Source organism: Drosophila ananassae, chromosome XR (genome assembly GCF_017639315.1).
Source record: "Drosophila ananassae strain 14024-0371.13 chromosome XR, ASM1763931v2, whole genome shotgun sequence".
In the NCBI taxonomy this organism is placed as follows: domain Eukaryota; kingdom Metazoa; phylum Arthropoda; class Insecta; order Diptera; family Drosophilidae; genus Drosophila; species Drosophila ananassae.
Window position 1 is genome coordinate 12847586 of NC_057932.1, and position 20717 is coordinate 12868302.

Genomic DNA, 20717 nt, shown 5'->3' on the forward strand with positions numbered 1-20717 from the left:
TATATTTATTATATTTTTGGTTTTTTATTTTAATTTAAATTTTTTTCGAATTTTTATACCTGATGAGGTTGCCTGGATGGACTGGCCGACCCGCCATCGTCTCCAGCTGTACCCGCTCACGTGCAAACCGGCTGTCCAGGACGGCGCTGGCTGTGTCTGCTCTAACCAGGGCAATGTTGTCCAGGTCGGCACTTGCTGCATCGGCGCTGTCCTGGTCCTCCCATAAAAAAAACGCTTTGAATTTTTTTTCATTTTATTTTGCTTTTTTTTTTTTTGTCATTTTATTTGGCCTCTGCCTCGGCAGCATTGCCCGAATTTGCTAGATCGGCGGTGTTGGCCGATCCGGCTGCTGCTACACCAGCAGCGACTGCTCCCTCTGCTGCTGGGTTTCGTGGTTTTCGCCCACCGTGGCCGACGTTTTGGCTGTCCTCGTGGCGCTCCCAGAGCCTGTCCTCGTGGCACTCCCGGGCCCGTCTTCGTAGCCCTCCGGGGGCCCGTCCTCGTACCTCTTCCGGGGCCCGTCGACCACGGCGTGGCAAATATTCATAGAATATAACCTGAAAAATATAATTAAATAATAGGTATAATTGATATTATTTATTAATAAATTATTTATACTTACGCAGTTAGTAATGTGGATTGGCATCTATCCAACTCTGAAATGAAAATGGGGAATGGCGCCCATTCAGTGTTGGAAATTGGCCAACACATGTGACTGTTGAGCTTTAACATTGTGCTGTTAAGCGCCTGTTAAGCATGTACAAATTTCAAGACATGTTACCATTTTGGAACTATTATCTTATTTTTCTTATCTCCTGCATTTGGCGGGCTCTTCGCCTTGGAAGAGGGGTCATAAGGAGAAAGTGGATCTGAATCTGTGTGTGTGTGTGTATGGGGATATGCGCTGTTTGCAACAGTAGTCATTATTTTATTGTCATTTGTATTTTGCGGGCTCTTCGTTTTTGAAGAGGGGTCAGCGGGGGAATTTTTTTGGTTGGCCATAATTGTGTCGTACACAATCACACATGAATCTTCCGATGAAAGTACATCTTGAAATCACATCTCTACCTACGCCTACCATCTCTACTATAACAACGCGTGGGTGACGCCGGAAAAAATTGCAAAAAGCCGTTACAGGAACATGGAGGCACGCTTCGTGGATGTCGTCGGGTTGTTTTCATGGCCGCGTTTGGCCGGCGTCGCTGGATTTCCTGGAAGCGTCATCAATGGATTGGAAGTGGACGCCCGGCCAACGCACATACACATGGCTGCGTGCAACATCAGGTGAGACTTCTGGCAGGTGGCCCTTCTTCTTCTTAACAATAGGGAGAAGAGGGGTCAATTATGTAGAATATGCATGTTGACAAATTTTTTCGTAGAGAGACGTCAGCGTCGGCAACATTGGCAGCAGCGTCACATGGATTGGCGTCGACGTCGGCAGAGGGCATTGCTTCAGAGGGACGTCGGAGACAGCTGCTCACATAGGGCCACGCCGATTCCATGAAATTTGGATATGGAAACGCAGCGGCGGAGGCATGGCCAGCAGCAGGAGGTGCGGGCAGATTCAAAGTGGATCCGTGGAAAGACATGATTCCATCGAATCGTTGGGATCGATTTTAATAGAACAATAGCCTGATTAGTAACAATCCGAGTCGTCCGAGCTATCGCAGGGGTATAAGATAATAAATTCGGCTGGTGCTGAAGAGCCCATCGACGCTGCTGCTGCTGAAAAATTGGACTTGATAGCCACCAATGGCGGCATATGTTTAGCCGGTGTTTCTTTTAATTCTTTTAATTTTTTCTTTTAATTACTCTCTATTTTTTTAATATTTTATTTGGCAGCATTGGCCGAATTTGCAGGGTCGGCAGTAGGGATGTGAAAAATTTATCAAAATATCAATATATCGATATTTTTTGAATAAAAATAAATATTTATATCGTGATAATTTTTTACGCGATTTATCGAATATCGTTATTTTTTTCAAATATATTTTTGATATCCACTAATTGGTCACACTGAGCTAAAACACGAGACGAACTACACGTATGAAAATGAGCGCGAAGGATTTTTATGGAGAAATAAAAGACAATTCTGCAAAATGCAATATTTGCAGTAAACTAATAAAAACAAGTGGTAACACATCAAACTTGATGTCCCATTTGAGAAACAAGCACCAAGCTGCTTATCTACACTGTGTAAAGGTAAGTGCAAATTGTGTTAAACGTGTTAGACGCCAATTTTTCATGTGGGTGTGGGTGTGTGCGTTGAGTTTCGCGCGAAATTTTGTGTTAGTGACTTATTTGTTAATTTACTTGTAATTTAACTGATTTAGTACGAGGGAGACAGTATAATTAATAGTTATATTATACTATTATGCTGTATATTCTATTTCAAGCTAATTATTGCAGTGGCACTCGTGTTTTTTTAAGAATATCTATATTTAAAGCCGCCATTTATGCACATTTCATGTAAACGTAAAAAAATACTCGTGCCATTGCAATAATTAGCTTGAAATAGTTCAAAGAAAACAATTAGAAGAATTTGACAAAGAATTCTTTTTTTTTAAATAAATAACGTTTAGTGTTTCAAATTTTAATTTTTTTTATTAATTTTATTACCTTTTTCCAGAAACCTACAAAAGTCGACGTACTGAATAAATCCATTGAGCAGATTTCTATTGAGAACGCGTTCAAGATTGCGTCGACTTCCACCGGTAAGCATTGCATAAATTACGAATGAATTATTTAATTTAAAAACAATTTCCCATTACATTCTAGAAAAAAATAAAGAAATAACGGATGCGATCGTTTATATGGTATGCAAGGACAATTTGCCAGTCCGTAGCGTGGAAAAAGAGGGACTGGCTAATTTATTAAACATATGTGTTCCAAAATATAACATTCCAAGTCGGTTCAAGGTAAGTGCTTTCTATTTTTTTATGAATTTTGAATTGATTTTTAAAGATTTAAATTAATTTAATAGATAACTGAACTTATAGAAGAACGCTACGACAGCTGTGTAGCCAAAATGAGGAGCATGTTCCAAGACGTCAACGAATTTGCCTTTACTTGTGATGGGGTTACGATTACAAACTCTACACGGTCGTACCTCACAATAACTGCCCATTTTGTAAGAAACAATTGCCTCCAAGCAGTTTGTTTACAAGCAGTTCGAATGAAACAGGTGAGCTTTTATTTAATAAATACAAAAAGTTTGTCTGTTTATTGTGTTTTGTCCAAAGTGTTTTTGTCTGTGTATTCTTTATGTATTTCTCGTTAGAGGCGTTTACTGTGTTCTGTTGTCTACGTTTTATATGTATCATGTATGTAAGTATGGCATATTGCTATTTTTTGTAAGCAATTTAAAGAAAATCTAATCTAACTTATTTTTAATTAAATTTAATTTGATGCAGTCGCATACTAGCGAATACATATGTAGCTTATTGGAGGGTGCGTGTGATGCATTTAAAATTGAACGATGTAAGTGGAGATCACTTACAACTGATAATGCTAACAATATGAAAGCAGCCTCAAATTTATTCTTGGGGAAAGGCAGGCATGTTTCTTGCTTTGCTCACACCATTCATTTGGTAGTCGACAACGTCGTGAAAGAGATATCATCTTTCTCTAACGTTTTGGACAAGGTGAAAAAAATAGTTACCCACTTTAAGCACAGCCCTGCAGCAATGGACATGCTGCGTAAGCTGCAGAAAGATGAAGGAGTATCAGAAGGTCGGATAAGGACACTTGTGCAAAGTGTTGACACAAGGTGGAATTCCTGTCTCGACATGCTTATTTCCTTTTTAAGTTTGTCAAATAAAGTGGCAATAGTCCTTATAAATAGAGCAAGTTCAGTAAAAGGATTGCCAGATATGCTTACGTCCAACGAAATTTATCTTTGCCAAGACTTTTGCGATTTTCTAAAGCCATTTAAGGAAGCCACGGAAAAAATAAGCGGAGATAATTACGTCACCGTGAGCATGATAATTCCACTAATCGCACTCTTGGTAGAAAAAATTCGGAACCTAAATGTAGCATCAAATGAAGGCATTTTAACTAAAGAACTTCTTCTAAAAGTATCTGAAGATCGTTTTAAATCGTTACAATGTAACAAAATACTCGCCAAGTCATCAATGTTGGACCCACGGTTCAAGAAACTATACCTCCCGCCTCTCATAGCTAGCGAAGTGGTCAGGGATATCGTTTCAGAAATTTCCCAAAAAATCTCTGAAGTAAGTAAAATTATGTTTTAAGCATGACTAACAATTATAATAAAATAAAAATATATAAATACATATAAAAAAATTATATATCATTGTCTCTAACTAAATTCCAATTCAATTTTTTTTAATACAGGACTCACTGACGGAGTCTGCGAACCCTTTTAATGATGAACACACGCTTTGCGAATCTGAAGGGTTTCAAGAAGCGCATCAACGGTCGATAGCATTGCGTCAAACAACGAGGGAAGTTCCCCAAAATCAGGAGCTGAGTCTGTTTTTAAGCCTCCCATTCGCTTCCTGGGAGAGTGATCCAATTACATTTTGGACCTCCCAAAAGGAAACGTTTCCAGTGCTAGCGGAATTGGCAATAGGCTACCTAATAACGCCAGGTAGCTCTGTGGCATCCGAGAGGCTGGCCTCTGCAATTAAATGCGTGGTTGCTGACACACGCAGCCGCATGACAGATACGCATGTAACGCAAAGAGTTTTTTTAAAATCTCTTAAAAAAGAATTCTGGACATAAAATTTTTTTAGTTTTAGTTAGTTTAGTTACTTTTTATTTGGTTTCTTAGTTTTATATTATTAAGATTATTTAATGAATTGGTTAATTTTTTGTTTTCCAAACAGATATAAAAAATGTTAATACTATGTATGCTATATATATAACTACTATACTATATATATAAAAACTTATGAATTTTTAGTTTTTCTAAGAAGTGAATATAATAAATGTTACTTATAAATTAAATGAAACAAAACAAACCTATTTTTGGGAGCTTAAAAAAATCTATTTTAATATCAAAAATACTCGATATATCGATATTTTTTCGTGATATTTAAAAAAATCACGATGATATTTTTCAAAAGTGCAAATATTATTGATACGATATTTTTGAAATATCATGCAACCCTAGTCGGCAGCGTTGGCCGATCCGGCTGCTGCTACACCGGCAGCTTCGGTCCTTCTGCTGCTGCTTCTCCCTCTGCTGCTAGGTTCCGGGCCCACCGTGGCCGACATAATAGGCCAACACATGTGATTGTTGAGCTTTAACATTGTGCTGTTAAGCATGTATAAATTTCAAGACTTGATTCCATCAAATCGTTGGGATCGATTTTAATGGAACTACGGATATTCGATTCAGCAAAAAATTCTTTCTTGTGATATACCGTGCAAAATGGGGCACCCTCTATAAGGGGAGATAATGGGGAAATTCAAATTCAGGATGATTACATCGAATCGTAGGGAGCAATTTTGATAGTAATGATCTCATTCGATTCAGAAAAAAATTAGCTTTACAATGGTATACCGTTCAAATTGGGGCATCCTCCATAAAGAAAAAATCAATGGGGAACTGTAAATAGATTTTCTCAAAATTGTAGGGTGTAACGAACTGTTTTGCTATATTTTGTTCGCAACAAATGCCGCGACTAGCTCATAGAGGTTAAAGTTGACGTTCCACCGAATTTATAGATTCGACGTGATTGCCCGAGCCCAGAAATAACACGGAATGCTTCGTTTCAATCAAATCCCCTTTATTATCTTTACTTTACAAAGAATAAGAGAATCTCACCGGCTGTTTGGCTCAGCCGACCGACCGCTCGCCCTCCCGTCGATCTCCGATCCCCGCTCCGGGTTGGTGCCAATACACACGCCCTCCCAAAGCTTGCGCCCGTCAGGTCGTGTGGTCTTGGTGCCTGGCACCGAAACGGCTTACGGTTCCCTTCGTTCGGACTCACGGACTCTGGTTGCGGGGCCTGTGTTGTCGCTGCCGTCTTCTGCGCTGGTCTTCTGCTGCCGCTGCTCGTCCGTCGCCGCCGCTCCCTCGTCGATGCTGCTGCTTCCTCGTTGTCGCCGTCGCCTCTGCTGTTGCTGCTCCTCCTTGATGGGTGCCGTGGACCTCGGAACCTTTAGCTCGCTGCACTTGCCCTTTCGCCGCGGCCGGCACCTAATCCGTGTTAACAGGCCGAGTGGCTCACCTCCCAGGCATACGCCGAGCAGGATATGCTCCTCGCTGCTTAGCGGCCGGATCAGGGCACGAAGGGCCTACCTACCGCACAGGACAAGCCCCCGGTCGGGCCCCGCTCGGGCCACCGATCCGTATTGTTATTGTGCAGGTCAATCCACCAGATATAATAATATAATTTTTTTTTTCTTTTGATTTTTTTCCCCCTTTTGCGAGTGGATATTTTTGTGTGTGGATACCCTTATCCACTTCCCCCCTTCTTCGGGTGATGTTAGGGTCGTTCCCCTTCCCTTTCCCTATGCTGTTGTGAGTACCGCTTTTTTTTTTTTTTGTATATATATAGTTATGTACTCTTATATATTTTCCATTTTTATTTATTTTTTTTTTTTATATATTTTTTCATCTTTTATATATCTTTAATATATATATTTTTTTTGTGGTTTTTTTTTTTTTGTATTTCTTTTCTTTTCATATTTTTTCTAACTTTTTTTTCCATTTCATTTTCGTTTTTTGTTTTAAATATTTTTCGCTTATTTTATATATTTTTAATATGTATATATTTTTCCTTGTTTCTTTTTTTTTTGTATTTTTTTTCAGTTTTTTCTATTTTTTTCCGTTTCATTTTTTTTTAAATATTTTTTCTTATTTTATATATTTTTTTTTTTTTATATGTATGTATTTTTTTGTGTCTTTTAGACTTCCCCTCCCCCCCATTTTTTTCTTGTAAGTGTTTCGTTTTTGCGCTCTATATTTTATTATTCCTTTCTTTTTTATTCTATAGCTTCCGGGTGACGCGTATCCCGTTCTGACCGCCGCGCACCCGAAAACTTTCTGGCCCGATCTGCCAGATAATGCTCCACCTGCCCGGCTTTTCCTTCCTCCTCCGGGCCTCTTCCTCCACCTTCCCCTTTAGCTCCGGCGGACAGTTCTGCTCGGGCACTGCTCCTCCATCTCCTGCCGACTCGGCTCTTTTGAGCACTGGCCTTGGCGGCCTCTTCTCCGGGCAGGAGACTTGCCTCTCCAGCCCCGGCCTCACCTTCGGGGCTGGCCACACCCACGGACCTCGCGTCCATGGCTCCTCCTCTGTCTCCTCCTTCTTCCGCTCCTGCGGGTGCGGGGTGGGTGGCCTCGCCGGCTGCCACTTTCGGATTGGCGACTCCCGTGGCCCCGTCTTCCTCCTTATTCGCGCCTCCTTCCTGGCCCAACGGCCCCGCCGGGTGGCCCTGCTCTGCTGGCACCTCCGGCGCGCGGCTCTCCGGAGCATCGCGGCACGCCCTGCAGCTGCCTCCGCCTTCCATTGGCGGACCGCATCTCTGGCCAACCTACCCCTGGCCCTTGCCAGGGCTCGGCCGGTGGTCCTCCTCCTCTGTCCTGGCTCTGCCCACCGGGATCGCCCTTACTCCATTGGCCCCCCGGGCCATCACCCGGAGGACCCTCCTCGTCGCCTGGAGCCTCCGGACGTCCCTGGCAAATCCAGTATCTCCAGGTCACTCTCGTCCGAGGAGACCAACGGTGATGCGTGGGATGGCGGTATCATGGTCGACTTGTAGAAAACGAAAAAGAAGGCCGGTCGGTGTCCCCCCTGCCTTTTATAGGTTGTTTTTTTTTTCCTCTCTTACTTCCATGCTCCCGTTGTGGGTCTTCTCCTTTCTCCTATGTGTTCTGCAGTTTTTTTTTTTGTTTTTATTTTTTTCCTATTCTTGTTTCCATTGTTTTTCCCTTATTGGTGATCGTACATTCTCCTTTTCTCCTCTCCAAGCGTGCCGTAGCACAGCAATCACTGGCGACACAAGGTCCATCACCGTGTACGGCCCGTCGTACTTCGGCGCTAACTTTGCCGCGAATCCTTCGGCTGCCTTGGACAAATGGTGCTCTTTTGCCCACACTGTGTCGCTGATCTTCGGGCTCCACTCCCGCCTCCTCAGATTGTAGTGCCGAGCTTGCTCCTGCGCCGCGCGCTCCATGTTTCTCCGCACCAGTTCGAACACTTCCTGCAATTTTTCCGCATTTTCTGGGCAAACTGGGCGATCATCGTCTTCACCGTCCTGTTTGCCCTGTTTGAACACCATTGTCCGTCACCATTACCTTTGGCACCCCGTATCTAGCGATGATCCTTTCGCGGATTGCCTTCTGCAGCGTATCTGTTGTGGCTTTCCGCATTGGGACCATCTCTGTCCATTTTGAGAACCGATCGATCATTACCAACAGTGTTTCCATGCTTGGACCTCGGCAAAGGTCCCACGAAATCCGCACATACCGTCGGCCATGGTTCCTCTGGGATCCTCTTCTGACATACTTCCTTATGTACCTTTGCATCCCTGGCCAGAAGTACCTTGCTGCTACTTTCGCAATCGTTTTCCTTCCGCCTAGATGTCCCGCTGTTGGTGCGTCGTGGTTCTGCTTCAGCACCTGTTGCCTCATGTCCATCGGCACACATAATTTCCACGATGCCACTTCCTCGCTCCCGGCTCTGTGTGGAACATGTCGTACTCCGGATACTTCTGTGGGTTTTCCTTTATTTTCTTCTTCAGTGAGCCTATCCAAATGCATTCCGCGTCTTCGGTTGCTGTGGCACTCCTCAGCTTCTCCACAATCGGCTGGCGGGAAAGTGCATCCGCGACTACGTTCAGCTTGCCTTTCCTGTAGCTGATAACGTAATCGTCCTGTTGTAATTCGAAGACCCATCTCGCGATCCTTCCGAGTGGGCTCTCTATGTTGTTCAACCACTTCAGCGCCATGTGATCCGTGATCACGTCGAACTGGTACCCCTCCAGGTATGGTCTCATCTGCCGAATGGCCCATATTATTACCAGGCACTCTTTCTCCGTCGCCGAGTAATTCTCTGCGCCTATTAGCGTTCGGCTGGCGTAAGCGACCACTCGCTCGCCCTCATCCGTGTCCTGCGTCAGTACTGCACCCACGCCGTAGTCGCTGGCGTCTGTTTGCAGCACAAACTTCTTCGTGAAATCGGGGCATGCCAGAACTGGATCCTCTGCTAAACACGACTTTAACTTCTCAAACGCCTCTTGGTGTCTTGCCATCCACTCCCACTTTGTTCCCTTCCGTAGAAGATCGTTTAACGGCCTTGCGATCCCAGCGAAATCAGGGACGAACCGCCGATACCACGACGCCATCCCTATGAATTGTCGTACTCCTTTCACGTTTGTCGGTGGTTCCAATTCCGTGATCGGTGCAACCTTTCCAGGATCCATACCAATTCCCTGTCTTGTTATCCGGTGGCCCAGTGTAACGTGCAACGTTTGTAGGGACGGTGGAAGGACCTGTGCTCGCGGGCACGCTAGAAGGGTTCGGCTCTAGCTCGTCGGCTTGGGGGGTGGTCTTGCTGGGACAGGTCCTTCAGCAGTTGCAACGCCGGATCATAATAATTTAGAGATAAGAAATTTGCGTGCTGCGACAGAGAGAGATTTAAAATCTCCGCTAGAGATCTGAGCCGGTTTTCACGTTCATCAAATTCAAAGAAAAATAGAAAAATTAGGACAGGATCGAAGTTCGATTCGAGAAAACTACGAAGTTTCACTGCTGGTGTTGTGTCCTTTTGCATTCCCCAACCCTACCATGGCCACAGGCAGAAGAGTGAGACTCTCGTGGCCCCTTTTCCCCCGTTACACCCGAGGATTCATTTGCGAAGTTAGTTGGTTAATTTTACAGTAACATTTTTATTTATAATCTTTCATTGATAGTTCTTAATTAACATAGCTGGTCTAATCCTAGTATTTTAACAAAGTAGTATAGAAAATGATTAATCCTAATAAAAATCCTAACCTATTTGTTTGTTTTGTTTGATTATTAATATGTTTTTCCTTTACTAATAATTCGTACTTTACTAATAATTTTGTTCTGCATGGGTATTTATAGTTTAATTAATTTATCAAAAATTTTTATTCAAACTCATTTTATTCAAAATTTTCTTTCACTTTATTGTTCTGTCTAAGGTTGTGTGTACAGTGGGGAAAAACAAAACAAAAACTAATAGTATAAATGTTAAATCAAAGTTTGTGCATGGCTATTCAATTTTCAATTAGACGTCTTCTTCTTTCAATTTACAATGGAAAATCTCTGACTTACGTACTTCCTCGGCGAAAAGGTCGACCCCTTGGCGTTGGTGGCTGTTGGCGTGGACTAGAGTTTAAGATGGGTTTATGTCAAGTTTTGTTTTTTTTCTTTAGAAATTTTCCATTAGCATTTTTTTTTTTTTTCTTTTCCAGTCTAAGTTTTCTCACTTCTTTCTTCTTCGCTTTCAATCAAGATAATAAGAAAAAAAACTGAAATTTAATCATATTTCATTTATTTCCTTTTTTTTTTTTTCAAATTCAAAACTCTGACTAATACCACTGTGCTTCTCTTTGTTTTTTTTTTTTCCACTCCAATCAATTGCAAATCAAACTTCACTTTTTGCTTTCACTCTTTTTTTCTCTCTTCTTCTCCGGCACACACTTCCTTCTGATCATATCGGCACTTCTTTACCTTTTCTTTTCTCTTTCTCTTCTTCTTAGGAACACTTCATCGCAATGGTTCAAAAATTAACAATAAAAAATAAAAAAATAGAAAATAATAAATTTCACTTATTGATATTACTGGCTTAATTTTTATTAACTACTTTTTTTGGATTTTTCTTTCTTTCCTTTTCTACATTTTTCCTTCTTTGCTTTAAACTTCACATTTTCAATTTTTATCTTTCTCAGTAAGGTTCACTTATCACTAGCGTCAACTTAAACTTTATTCAAAATCCTTTCATTCTTTTCTCTTTAGTTGCACATTTATTTCAACAAAAATATAAAAAAATAAATCTTTCTTGTTGCCAAAGCTTACTGTTGTTAGGAGTACCATTTGAGTGTCTATGTGGCTCCCGTTGGCCAACTTTACTAGTCTCCTTGTTGCTTTCCGTTCTCCGGCGATTCCCGGGTTCTTTGCTAGCTCTTCTGAGATGAAGCTAGCCGTTGCCCCGGTGTCCACCATGGCCCTCACTTCTGCTCCTCCGACCTTGATGACTGCCGCTAATTGCTGATCGTCTCCGGTTAATCCTCAAACTAGTTCTGAGAGGCAGCACCTCGCGATCTCCGCCTTCCTCTCTACGGCTGAGATCGCTGCACGTTTCCCGCTCTTTGGCAGCATTCTGTTCATGCCTGTGCTGGGTTTTCTACATGTCCCTGTCCAGGCGTCGCTGCCCACTGCTTGTTCGGCTGCCTTTGACTTTGGTTTGCTGCCCATCGTTGACTAGGCTGCTGTTGCCTTGGGCCTGTCCATTGCTGGCTCGGCTGCTGTTGCTGTGGCATTTAGCGATGCTCCTCAGGCTGCCATCTCTGCCCCCACCCCTGTCCTGGATGGCTCTGTTGCTCCGGTGGTTTATGGTGCGGTTCCTCTGTTGGCCATCTTTTGTCTACCCCGGAGGTTTGTCTATTGAAGACCTCCTCTTCCAAAGCCAGCTCTTCGAATTCCTCGGCTAGACCCATGACCTCCTCGAGTGATACACATGCGTATGGTCTCATGAACATTTTCATGCGCGGCATGCAGTTCTCCACTAGCCTATCGATGACCTCTTTTGTGGACTTTCCTAAAGGCTTCATTAGCGCCTGAAGGTCCACCATGTACTCTTTAAACGGCTCTTCTCGTTGTTGTTTCCGCTGCTTTACCTGGTCTGCCAGTTTCTCAAAGTATCCTTTTGGCAGGAAAAAGGCCTCGAAGCTCCTTCTGAACTCCATCCATGTGGGCCACTCCTCGTCGTTCATTAAGAACCATTTTTGCGCTCTGCCCTGGAGTAGTTCTGGCATCGCCCGCGGGATTGTGTTTATATCCATCCCGTATGTTTTGGCGGACCATGCTACTCGGTCCAAGAACTCGAGAGGATCCCCTGTTCCGTCGAATCGGAACGACCACTTTCGGACTTGTTTCGCCACTTTCGCATAGTCCACCTGTACCGGGACTGGCTTCCGCACTTGTGACTCTATGCTCCTCATGCTCTTCATTTCTGGCACTGCCAGACTTTGAATAAGCTTTTCCGCTTTTCCGAGCTTTTGCGCGAACTTCTCCTCGAATCCACGCGCGACTACCATCACTTCATCGTCCTTTGTTTCGTCGACCCACCTTGCCACCAGTGCCCTCATGATCTCCACGGTTCCATCCGCTGCGAGACCGAGCTCTCTGCACACTTCGCACAACTCCTCTTTGCGAAGCGCGTAGATCCAATTTTTCTTCCCCATCTTGAAGCTGTGTTACTCCTAGACTCTAAAGCAATCACGTAGTTTGGGCGCCAGGTGTAACGAACTGTTTTTGCTATATTTTGTTCGCAACAAATGCCGCGACTAGCTCACAGAGGTTGAGGGTACGTTCCACTGAATTTATAGATTCGACGTGATTGCCCGAGCCCAGAAATAACACGGAATGCTTCGTTTCAATCAAATCCCCTTTATTATCTTTACTTTACAAAGAATAAGAGAATCTCACCGTCTGTATGGCTCAGCCGACCGCTCGCCCTCCCGTTGATCCCCAATCCCCAATACACACGCCCTCCCAAAGCTTGCGCCCGGCAGGTCGGAACTCTTAGTAGGTTCCGATTGTTGCATACTAGATCTTGACCGGGTTTCGCGTGCGTCCGGCGCCTTACTCCCAGATGGCCCACATTGGTATTTGCAAACTGGATAGAGTCTGCTTTTTTGAAAATGGGATTCTATACACCGCCTGTGGACCTCGTGATTACAAGTTGTTCTTGAGGACTCGGCTGCCGTTTCGATCTCAGCCTTGCAAATGAAACACACAGGCTTTGAGCTTTCTCCCGAAGCTATTTCTACTTACAAAACCAAAATAGCAACTAAACAAATTCTCAGGAAATATAAAAGATATCTAAACTGAACTCTAGCTTAATGCCACGCCTGTCGCAGGTTTTATTTTCGTTTACTAATTTTCTTCGCAAAGGTTACAAGAGGTTCGAATTCCTATTTAGAGGACTACCCTCTAATCTTCTTGAAATTCCTAGAGGGAGATAATAACACCTTGAACTGATCCTGGTCAATGCCCTTTCTACAAAAATGTAGTATTTGTTTTCAGGTCTGAATCTACGGAATGTTTTATTTATCTCGGAAAATAAATAGAGTTAAAAGTTCGGGTTTTCGCTATTCAATTTAGGTTAATACACTGCTCGCAAGCTTGTGCATTAAGCTCCCATTAAATTTAGACTAGTGATACCCTTAGAGGAATAGAAATGATTTCCATGGGTGTTAATTTCCGCCGGACAGACAACTAACCGCAGTTGTATGTGATCTGTGTTCACGCACTAACTAGCATTAACTCCTATGGTTTCGTAGGAAATGGTGGGGATAATTCCAGAATTTAGCTTTGGTCAGAAAAGACACTAATGTCCTTTTAACTGTTATCCTCACTAAATTCTGCTTTTAGCCAGACCTTTGGATAAAAATGATAAAAATAATTTAAATAAAATTTGAAGTTCTATTCGTAAGTCCCTATGAGTGTTTACTTTACTCACAGAGGCCCTTCACGTTGGGCGCCACTTTTCTTTAGGAATATTAATAATAAGAACTGCAACGTGCAACGGTGTGTGTAAAGAAAGGGACCCGTCTTCACTGGGGCACGCTATAGAGTCCAGCTCTCGCTCGTCGGCTTGGGGGGTGGAAGTCTTGTTTCGGACGGATCGCACAGATTACATATTAATACTCTAAAGTCAAAAATTGAGCGTGCTAGCGACATAGGAATTGGAAGATAGAACCGGTAAAGTATATAGAAGATCAAATTTTATAGAGGTGGATAGAGAAGGACGAGAGCGCGAAGACGTAAACTAGGCGGAACCACTGGTGTAGATGTGGCCTCCAATTTGCCTTCTCAACCTAAGAACATCATCCTTGAGACTGGCTCTGATGACCCCTTTATTCTACGACCGCTAGGTCATTAGCTGAGTTCAGATGAATAAGGTTTAGTTCATTTTCATGATTCAAGATTAACAGGGTTTAGTTTTTGCAGATAAACTTACATGCTAACATAATGATAAATGTACTAAAATACTCCGATAAATTTAATAAATCAAATTTTATATAAAAAAAAAAATTCTTTATAAATGTCTTCGATTCAGTTTTTTCTAACTTGCTAATGAGTATAAGATTCGATAAGATTTTTAAAAGTTTTCTTAAAGTTCACAATTGTTGCTTCGATATTGGAAAGATACTTGAAGAGGCTTAGATATTTTATTAAACGCAATTTGAATGATAAATAATGTACTTTAAGTTCAAGCTTAAAGGTTTGTAATAAGTTTACGTTATTTACTTTTTTTAAATTCATTGACGGCCAGGTATGCTACACTATTTGCAGATTATTATAAAATTTATCAAAAGACAATTTTTCCCAATCAGGGTAGAATTTAGGATATAATAAAAACATGCACAAAAATGACTCACAGTATTCACTCCTGATCCAGCGAAAAGATCGATCTTCCGAGGGCTGAAAGCTGTAAAGTGGCCTAAAAGTAGTCATCCCCAAAATGAGGCATTAAAATTTGTGTTATCTGCTCAAAAGTGTAGAGATTCCTTATCGTTAGAAGATTCTGGAGACTGGTTCTTGCATATAAAAGCTATAAGCTTGCATACGAGCGTTTATATACACTAAGAGAAATTTAGATTAGATAAACTTATAACTAAAAAACTAAAAAAAAGTCGAAAACATGATGCTCATGGTTTTGAATCGAAACTAATTCGGACTTAAATGACTAAAGAAATATTTATAAAAATTCTGTTCTACGCTTAAAAAAAATCAAATTAGGTTAGTGACACGTGATTATTATGCAAATTCCGATTTTGAACTGGCAAAAATATATATATATATATATATGCCAGGAATAACAGGATCCGAGCTAGTAATGGGGCCAGGGTGCTGCGGCGCGATTTTGGCGGCAAGGCGTCCATCCAGGGCTTATGACCAACCCACTAAATTAAATATATATTTCGTTGCCGCGACAGGGCCGAAACTCGGGAGGATATACAAGGGTTTCGGGAGCGACGTCAACTCATCTCATCCGACCAATTTTGTTAGTCTCTCAACAGATTTTTTGATTTTATAATTTTAAGAGGGCCGAACTAAAAAAAAAATGATTACCCCTGAGTTAGGAGCACCGATCCGCACTGTTCACATGGTTACATACCCGCAGATCCGACCCCTTTAAAATATGTTGAATTTGGCGGCTGGCCAAACAGCAGATAGCTCCCGCTAAATGCAACAGTCCGGGTTAAATAAGCGTAGACTCGACTGTAACTTACGACTGCGCACACAAGAAAAGAGAGCGAAACTGCACGCCTCCGAGCGTTTAAAGCCAGCTGCAGCGGAATTGTCCCCGATTTTAGTCGTCCTCCATATTTTAGAACAACCCGCTAATCTTCCCTGATCAATACCCCATCAGGGTAGACTAATCTCCAGCTGAGCTTAACCGGTTTTAAATAAGTTTTCTAGCGCCACCTATTGTTAAAATCTAAGCGTCACAAAATATCAGAACGTAATCTGTCCACTTTAAACGCTGCAATGAGTTTTATTTAACGGCTACTCGATTCAAATATTGAAGTCATCTTTTACCTATCTCGTTTAAATTTTCGGTTTCTTTTAAAGTCCCTTCAGACCACCGCTACATAGGGATCGGCAAACTGTACCCTATAGCCGCCATATAAATGAACGATCAGAAATGGAACAACCTTAACTGCAAGGGTATATCAACTTCGGCTCCGCCCGAAGTTGGCTTTCTTTCTTGTTTTTTTTAAATTACAACTCTGTCTTTGATGACACTTAATTTTTATTTGCTTACAAAAACATAAAAAATGAAGCGGGGTTTATTGCCATTGGTGTCACATTGCTTTGTCCTCTTGATCTCCGGAATAGCTTAATCCCCCGTGAATGGAAGGCGGATGGCCTTCCTATGAGCGCTCTTAGGATGGGTCTCCAGACTCTGGCACCGTTTTAGCAGCATGGTAATTTATCATCGACAAAAAGATATTATAAAATATAAATCGAAAACAAAACAAATAGAGAATATAATTAAGTGAATCAAAATAAATATACAAAACGTAACAAAAGAAAAATACCAAAAATATAATATAAATATATAAAATAGTAAAATAAAAAATTTTTTTCTGAGATATTTTCAAAAGCTTTCAGACCGAAAAATTTGTAGCATTTTTTTAACATTTAGTTTTTTGTGTCTCAAATATATTTAAAAAAAATTTATTCAGGGACTCAAAAAAATAAAATGTAATAGAAAAATGCAAAAAAAAACATTAAGCAAAAAAAAAAAACTAAATAAAATAATGGAAATAAATAATAATGATTGAAATATTAAATAAATAATAATTGAAAACGAATATTGATGATTGATATTGGTGGAATGTGGCATGGCATGGTTAAAATGTAAAATTAATTATGATGAGACAAAAAAAAAAAAACTGGGACGATCCCACTGAAGAGATCCCATTGTAGGAAAAAATGCAACTAAATAAAGATATAACTAAATAAAGATATAATGAAGATAGTAGATTGAGATGGATCGATTGTCGTTTAAATACAGGATGGAATGAGATGGGGATTAACATGTAAAATTAAGTAACACAAAAAAAACATGATAATATGCTAATGCATCTGGTGCAGAATCTGGAGATCCGAATGTAAGAACAAAAAAAATTTAACCCATTGAAGTATCACAGAATGAAGCCTCAAAGATTGTAGATTGAGGTGGATGTATTGCCGTTTTAGGCTATTCAAGTAATATAAAATGTGAAAGGGCTAGAATGTAAGATTCAATAAAATCAGAAAAGAAGCAGTACGGCAGGATGTTCATCTGGTGCTAGAGATTCCATTGCACGTCACAAAAATCATTAGTAAATAAATTAAGATAAATTAAGCCTCGAAGATTGTAGAATGATGTGGGTGTATTTCCGTTTTAGGCTATTCAGGTATCATAGAATGTGAAAAGGGCTAAAATGTAAGATTCAGTAAAATGAGAAAATAAGCAGTACGGCGTATGTCTATTCATCTGGTGCATAAGATTCCATGGTACGTCACAAAAAATCATTAGTAAAGAAATTAAGATAAATTAAGCCTCGAAGATTGTAGAATGATGTGGGTGTATTTCCGTTTTAGGCTATTCAGGTATCATAGAATGTGAAAAGGGCTAAAATGTAAGATTCAGTAAAATGAGAAAATAAGCAGTACGGCGTATGTCTATTCATCTGGTGCATAAGATTCCATGGTACGTCACAAAAAATCATTAGTAAAGAAATTAAGATAAATTAAGCCTCGAAGATTGTAGAATGATGTGGGTGTATTTCCGTTTTAGGCTATTCAAGTATCATAGAATGCGAAAAGGGCTAAAATGTAAGATTCAATAAAATCAGAAAAGAAGCAGTACGGCAGGATGTTCATCTGGTGCTAGAGATTCCATTGCACGTCACAAAAATCATTAGTAAATAAATTAAGATAAATTAAGCCTCGAAGATTGTAGAATGATGTGGGTGTATTTCCGTTTTAGGCTATTCAGGTATCATAGAATGTGAAAAGGGCTAAAATGTAAGATTCAGTAAAATGAGAAAATAAGCAGTACGGCGTATGTCTATTCATCTGGTGCATAAGATTCCATGGTACGTCACAAAAAATCATTAGTAAAGAAATTAAGATAAATTAAGCCTCGAAGATTGTAGAATGATGTGGGTGTATTTCCGTTTTAGGCTATTCAAGTATCATAGAATGCGAAAAGGGCTAAAATGTAAGATTCAATAAAATCAGAAAAGAAGCAGTACGGCAGGATGTTCATCTGGTGCTAGAGATTCCATGCACGTCACAAAAATCATTAGTAAATAAATTAAGATAAATTAAGCCTCGAAGATTGTAGAATGATGTGGGTGTATTTCCGTTTTAGGCTATTCAGGTATCATAGAATGTGAAAAGGGCTAAAATGTAAGATTCAGTAAAATGAGAAAATAAGCAGTACGGCGTATGTCTATTCATCTGGTGCATAAGATTCCATGGTACGTCACAAAAAATCATTAGTAAAGAAATTAAGATAAATTAAGCCTCGAAGATTGTAGAATGATGTGGGTGTATTTCAGTTTTAGGCTATTCAGGTATCATAGAATGTGAAAAGGGCTAAAATGTAAGATTCAGTAAAATGAGAAAATAAGCAGTACGGCGTATGTCTATTCATCTGGTGCATAAGATTCCATGGTACGTCACAAAAAATCATTAGTAAAGAAATTAAGATAAATTAAGCCTCGAAGATCGTAGAATGATGTGGGTGTATTTCCATTTTAGGCTATTCAAGTATCATAGAATGCGAAAAGGGCTAAAATGTAAGATTCAATAAAATCAGAAAAGAAGCAGTACGGCAGGATGTTCATCTGGTGCTAGAGATTCCATGCACGTCACAAAAAATCATTAGTAAAGAAATTAAGATAAATTAAGCCTCGAAGATTGTAGAATGAAGTGGGTGTATTGCCGTTTTGGACTATTTAAGTATCATAGAATGCGAAAAGGACTAAAATGTAAGATTCAGTAAAATGAGAAAATAAGCAGTACGGCGTATGTCTATTCATCTGGTGCATAAGATTCCATGGTACGTCACAAAAAATCATTAGTAAAGAAATTAGATAAATTAGGCCTCGAAGATTGTAGAATGATGCGGGTGTATTTCAGTTTTAGGCTATTCAGGTATCATAGAATGTGAAAAGGGCTAAAATGTAAGATTCAGTAAAATGAGAAAATAAGCAGTACGGCGTATGTCTATTCATCTGGTGCATAAGATTCCATGGTACGTCACAAAAAATCATTAGTAAAGAAATTAAGATAAATTAAGCCTCGAAGATCGTAGAATGATGTGGGTGTATTTCCATTTTTGGCTATTCAAGTATCATAGAATGCGAAAAGGGCTAAAATGTAAGATTCAATAAAATCAGAAAAGAAGCAGTACGGCAGGATGTTCATCTGGTGCTAGAGATTCCATGCACGTCACAAAAATCATTAGTAAATAAATTAAGATAAATTAAGCCTCGAAGATTGTAGAATGAAGTGGGTGTATTGCCGTTTTGGACTATTTAGAATGATGTGGGTGTATTTCCGTTTTAGGCTATTCAAGTATCATAGAATGCGACAAGGGCTAAAATGTAAGATTCAGTAAAATGAGAAAATAAGCAGTACGGCGTATGTCTATTCATCTGGTGCATAAGATTCCATGGTACGTCACAAAAAATCATTAGTAAAGAAATTAAGATAAATTAAGCCTCGAAGATTGTAGAATGATGTGGGTGTATTTCAGTTTTAGGCTATTCAAGTATCATAGAATGCGAAAAGGGCTAAAATGTAACATTCAGTAAAATGAGAAAATAAGCAGTACGGCGTATGTCTATTCATCTGGTGCATAAGATTCCATGGTACGTCACAAAAAATCATTAGTAAAGAAATTAAGATAAATTAAGCCTCGAAGATTGTAGAATGATGTGGGTGTATTTCCGTTTTAGGCTATTCAAGTATCATAGAATGCGAAAAGGGCTAAAATGTAAGATTCAATAAAATCAGAAAAGAAGCAGTACGGCAGGATGTTCATCTGGTGCTAGAGATTCCATTGCACGTCACAAAAATCATTAGTAAAGAAATTAAGATAAATTAAGCCTCGAAGATTGTAGAATGATGTGGGTGTATTTCCGTTTTAGGCTATTCAGGTATCATAGAATGTGAAAAGGGCTAAAATGTAAGATTCAGTAAAATGAGAAAATAAGCAGTACGGCGTATGTCTATTCATCTGGTGCATAAGATTCCATGGTACGTCACAAAAAATCATTAGTAAAGAAATTAAGATAAATTAAGCCTCGAAGATTGTAGAATGATGTGGGTGTATTTCCGTTTTAGGCTATTCAGGTATCATAGAATGTGAAAAGGGCTAAAATGTAAGATTCAGTAAAATGAGAAAATAAGCAGTACGGCGTATGTCTATTCATCTGGTGCATAAGATTCCATGGTACGTCACAAAAAATCATTAGTAAAGAAATTAAGATAAATTAAGCCTCGAAGATTGTAGAATGATGTGGGTGTATTTCCGTTTTAGGCTATTCAAGTATCATAGAATGCGAAAAGGGCTAAAATGTAAGATTCAATAAAATCAGAAAAGAAGCAGTACGGCAGGATGTTCATCTGGTGCTAGAGATTCCATGCACGTCACAAAAATCATTAGTAAATAAATTAAGATAAATTAAGCCTCGAAGATTGTAGAATGATGTGGGTGTATTTCCGTTTTAGGCTATTCAGGTATCATAGAATGTGAAAAGGGCTAAAATGTAAGATTCAGTAAAATGAGAAAATAAGCAGTACGGCGTATGTCTATTCATCTGGTGCATAAGATTCCATGGTACGTCACAAAAAATCATTAGTAAAGAAATTAAGATAAATTAAGCCTCGAAGATTGTAGAATGATGTGGGTGTATTTCCGTTTTAGGCTATTCAGGTATCATAGAATGTGAAAAGGGCTAAAATGTAAGATTCAGTA

At 40.1% G+C, this 20717-nt stretch overlaps 2 protein-coding genes and 1 long non-coding RNA gene across 4 annotated transcripts in view; 2 read left to right on the top strand and 1 right to left on the bottom strand.

The window, feature by feature from the left end:
• The first annotated feature begins 477 nt into the window (after positions 1–477).
• Positions 478–3383, top strand: LOC26514542 (zinc finger BED domain-containing protein 4). 2 transcript variants are annotated; one of them, XM_032452088.2, is made up of 6 exons: positions 478–1284; positions 1380–2202; positions 2630–2714; positions 2779–2918; positions 2984–3184; positions 3243–3383. In XM_032452088.2, the coding sequence occupies exons 2-6, from the start codon at positions 2047–2049 to the stop codon at positions 3375–3377; spliced, it is 717 nt and encodes a 238-aa protein (XP_032307979.1). In that variant the 5' UTR covers positions 478–1284; positions 1380–2046; the 3' UTR covers positions 3378–3383. The 2 variants fall into 2 exon arrangements, with proteins under 2 accessions (XP_032307979.1, XP_032307980.1); XM_032452089.2 differs by lacking the exon at positions 3243–3383 and having other exon boundaries at positions 587–1284; positions 3000–3055.
• A 3-nt stretch (positions 3384–3386) lies between these two features.
• LOC26513828 (zinc finger BED domain-containing protein 6) lies at positions 3387–4916 on the top strand. Its single transcript, XM_014904866.3, has 2 exons — positions 3387–4232; positions 4357–4916. Exons 1-2 carry the CDS (start codon positions 3408–3410, stop codon positions 4744–4746), a joined length of 1215 nt encoding a protein of 404 aa, XP_014760352.2. The 5' UTR covers positions 3387–3407; the 3' UTR covers positions 4747–4916.
• An 11058-nt stretch (positions 4917–15974) lies between these two features.
• Positions 15975–20717, bottom strand: part of LOC123257585 — a 38508-nt gene continuing 33765 nt past the window's right edge. Inside the window, exon 3 of the long non-coding RNA XR_006507717.1 lies at positions 15975–16139. This is a non-coding gene — a long non-coding RNA (uncharacterized LOC123257585). The remainder of the gene's footprint in view (positions 16140–20717) is intronic.